Source organism: Acanthisitta chloris, unplaced genomic scaffold (genome assembly GCF_000695815.1).
Source record: "Acanthisitta chloris isolate BGI_N310 unplaced genomic scaffold, ASM69581v1 scaffold30307, whole genome shotgun sequence".
Lineage (NCBI taxonomy): Eukaryota > Metazoa > Chordata > Aves > Passeriformes > Acanthisittidae > Acanthisitta > Acanthisitta chloris.
In genome coordinates this window covers 557-3,727 of record NW_008684724.1, presented here as the reverse complement: position 1 = coordinate 3,727, position 3,171 = coordinate 557, and the positions used below count along the sequence as shown (strand labels likewise).

Here is a 3,171-nt window from a genome sequence, read left to right as displayed (position 1 = left end):
GGGACACTGCAGAGCCAAGCAAGCCACTCCACCATCTCTTCCAGCTTCGGCAGTGAGTCCTTCCCAGCCCCATATATTCTTCCCAAATTATGGACAGTTCCATTGTTTTGTCTCCTCGGCCTTATATTCCTTGGGGAAACCTGCAGGTGGAGGCCTTTGAGCCAAGGAAATCCTGGGAAAAGAGATGTGAAGAGGCATGAGTCAAACACTGTGGTACTGGGATGGGGTTGGTGGCTTTGGGTATCATAGTATCACAGCATGTTAAGGGATTGGAATGGACCTTAGAGATCATCCAGTCGCACCCCCCTGCCATGGGCAGGAATACCTCCCCCTAGACCAGATAACCCAAGGCTTTGTCCAACCTGGCCTTGAAAAAAATAGTGGGTTTTGAGCTCAGCATCTCTATGTTTTCCCCTGGGCTTGATGTCGCAAGGGGTCCTGTGGTCTCTTCCCCCTGACTTTTGGGTGGTCCTGGTCTGACCCATTCCTTCTTCTTCCTCTGCAGATGAAGAGATCCAGAGCTGCAAGGAGACAACAGTGGAGACGACAAGCTCGGAGGAAGAGCAAGAACCTGGCTTCATGCCCATCACTGGCACCTACCGCCAAAACCGGCACGGGGAGAGCCCCACAGATGGGCGAGCCCTGCGCCGCTCCAGCCGCGGCTCCTTCACCCGCGGCAGCCTCGAGGACCTCCTCAGCCTTGACCCTGAAGCGCATCAGAGCTCCATGTGGTTGGGCACCGAGGACGGCTGGTACGTCCCCAGGATGTGGGGAATACGTAAGTGGGATGAATCCCAACCCTGAGTGAGCCTCAGGCTTTGCTCTTCTCCTGCAGCATCCACGTGTACCAGTCCTCAGACAACATCCGTAACAGGAAGAACAGCATGAAGATGCAACACGCTGCTGCTGTCATGTGCATCTTGTAAGTGAGGAAAGGGATTTTTAGCTCTGGGATGGCCGTGGCAGCGTAGTTTGGGGTGGCTGAGCAGGTTGTCAAAGGTGTTTTCTCCCCACAGGTACCTGGATAATCAGGTGTTTGTGTCCTTGGCCAATGGGGAGCTCGTTGTGTACCAGCGGGAGGCAGGTGAGGCCGGACTGGGGACACATAGAGAAGACACTGGTGGGGTTAAATGGAGTCCCAAAGTGGTGGCTGGTAGGTGGGTCGCTTAGGCAGCTCTCTGGGGAGGGATGCTAAGGGTGCTGGTGGCTTCCATGCTACCATGGAAAGGGACATCTCTCTAGGGAAGCTAGAGACTGCAGATGGAGGTGTGCATCCTCCTCCTGGTCCCTGCCTGCTGCTGGCACCCCTTGGGCGCATCAGTGTATGTCACCTCTATGGGGGAACCTGGAGACCGGCATCTCCAGCCACCACATCCTGTTGTCTGGATCAAGCTGAATGTTTTGTGGGATGCTTTACCCACCCCACTCCCACCCCACTCACAGGCCGCTTCTGGGACCCCCAAAACTCCAAGTCCCTGTCCCTGGGCTCACCAGGGAGCCCTATCACCAAGATGGTGGCAGTGGCAGGGAAGCTCTGGTGTGGCTGCCAAAACCGAATCATCGTCCTCAACACCACCACATTGGCACAGGAGGTACATGGGCCATGGTGGGAGGTCGGGGGGATGATGGTGGACATCAGTGGTTATCATCAGTGGTGGGAGGGTGGTGGTGGGAGGTCAGGGGACAGTGATGGACACCAGTGGCATCATCAATGGTGGGAGGTTGGGGGGATGGTGCTGGATATCAGTGGTGTCATCACTGTGGCTCTGTCACCTGCAGCACACACTCCAGGTGGGACAGGACAGTGGGCGCAGTGTCACCTGCATGGTGAGCACGGGGACCGGAGTGTGGGTCGCGCTCCAGAGCAGTGCCCAGGTCCGGCTGTACCATGCCACCAGCTACGAGCAGTTGGCTGAAGCAGATATCACCCCCCCAGTACACAAGATGCTTGCTGGTAAGTCCCACTGGTGATACTAGTGAGTGCCCATTACTGACTCCAGTGAGTACCAGTGCCTGTTGGCTGCTTTGAAAATGCCCCACAGCATCCAGCAGTGGGAAACTGAGTATCTCCTGCATCCTTGGGGAAGGAAATACAACTCCCTGTGCTCATGGGGTTCATCCTCTGTGTTATGCAGCTGCATAATCCCAAAGGCAAATAAAGCAGCCCCTGGGCAGATGGATAATCCCATAATCATGGAATCCCAGACTGGTTTGGTTTGGAAGGGACTTTCAAGATCATCCAGTCCCACCTTCTGCCATGGGCAGGGACACCTTCCACTAGCCCAGGTTGCTCCAAGCCCCATCCAACCTGGCCCTGAACACTTCCAGGGATGGGTCAGCCACAGCTTCTCTGGGCAACCTGTGCCAGTGCCTCACTACACTGACAGGGAGAAATTCCTTCTCAATATCCCATGTAACCCTGCCCTCTGGCAGTGGGAAGCCATTCCCCCTTGTCCTCTCATCCCAGGGTGCTTTATACCAGCCAGGGGAGTTGTGATGTCCTTCCCCATACCCCATGTGCCTGGGAACACACATCTCCCTGGGAATGGTGACTGGCAGTGTTGTGTTCCCAGCCCTGTGCCGGGCAGGATAAGATGCTGATTCTTGGGATGCTCCACAGGCTCAGATGCCATTATCCGGCAGCACAAGGCTGCCTGTCTGCGGATCACAGCTCTCCTGGCATGCAAGGACTTGCTGTGGATTGGGACTAGTGCCGGAGTGGTGCTGACACTCTCCATGTCAGCCAAGGCAGCCCCAACATTGGTGGGTCTGTCCCAGGGTCACACTGGCCACGTTCGCTTCCTCACAGCCATCGAGCTGCCTGACGGCTTCGATGTCCTCTTCCCGTTGCCGAGGGAGACAGGTAGGAGGGATGGTTGAAGGATGACCCGTTTCAGGGGGAATGGATAGCTTTTTATGGAGCTGGGAATGCTGTTCTGCTGGTGGATAACCAGGAGTAGCCGTGAAATGTTGTAGTCCCCATTCCATCATTGCCTCGTTAAAATCCAGGGGGGAAAATTGGAGGTGAAGGTGGGGAAAACTGAGTGCTAAACTGTCCCTGCCCCCCACCCAGCATCAGTGACCCCAGATTTCCAAAGGGAGACCCAAATTCCCATAGGGAAAAGCTACAGTGTGCTGAGTGTCATCCAGCCCAGCTCTGAGGCCAGGGTG

At 55.9% G+C, this 3,171-nt stretch overlaps 1 protein-coding gene across 1 annotated transcript in view; it reads left to right on the top strand.

The window, feature by feature from the left end:
- Positions 1 to 2,863, top strand: part of ARHGEF17 (Rho guanine nucleotide exchange factor (GEF) 17) — a gene marked incomplete at its 3' end in the record, with an annotated part of 10,322 nt that extends 7,459 nt beyond the window's left edge. The window contains 7 exon segments of the mRNA XM_009079455.1: positions 1 to 52; positions 506 to 752; positions 836 to 922; positions 1,017 to 1,084; positions 1,444 to 1,592; positions 1,780 to 1,954; positions 2,621 to 2,863. The exon segment at positions 1 to 52 is cut by the window's left edge and continues 28 nt beyond it. Of these exon segments, the coding sequence (XP_009077703.1) occupies positions 1 to 52; positions 506 to 752; positions 836 to 922; positions 1,017 to 1,084; positions 1,444 to 1,592; positions 1,780 to 1,954; positions 2,621 to 2,863 (1,021 nt within the window).
- Between the last annotated feature and the right edge of the window lie 308 nt (positions 2,864 to 3,171).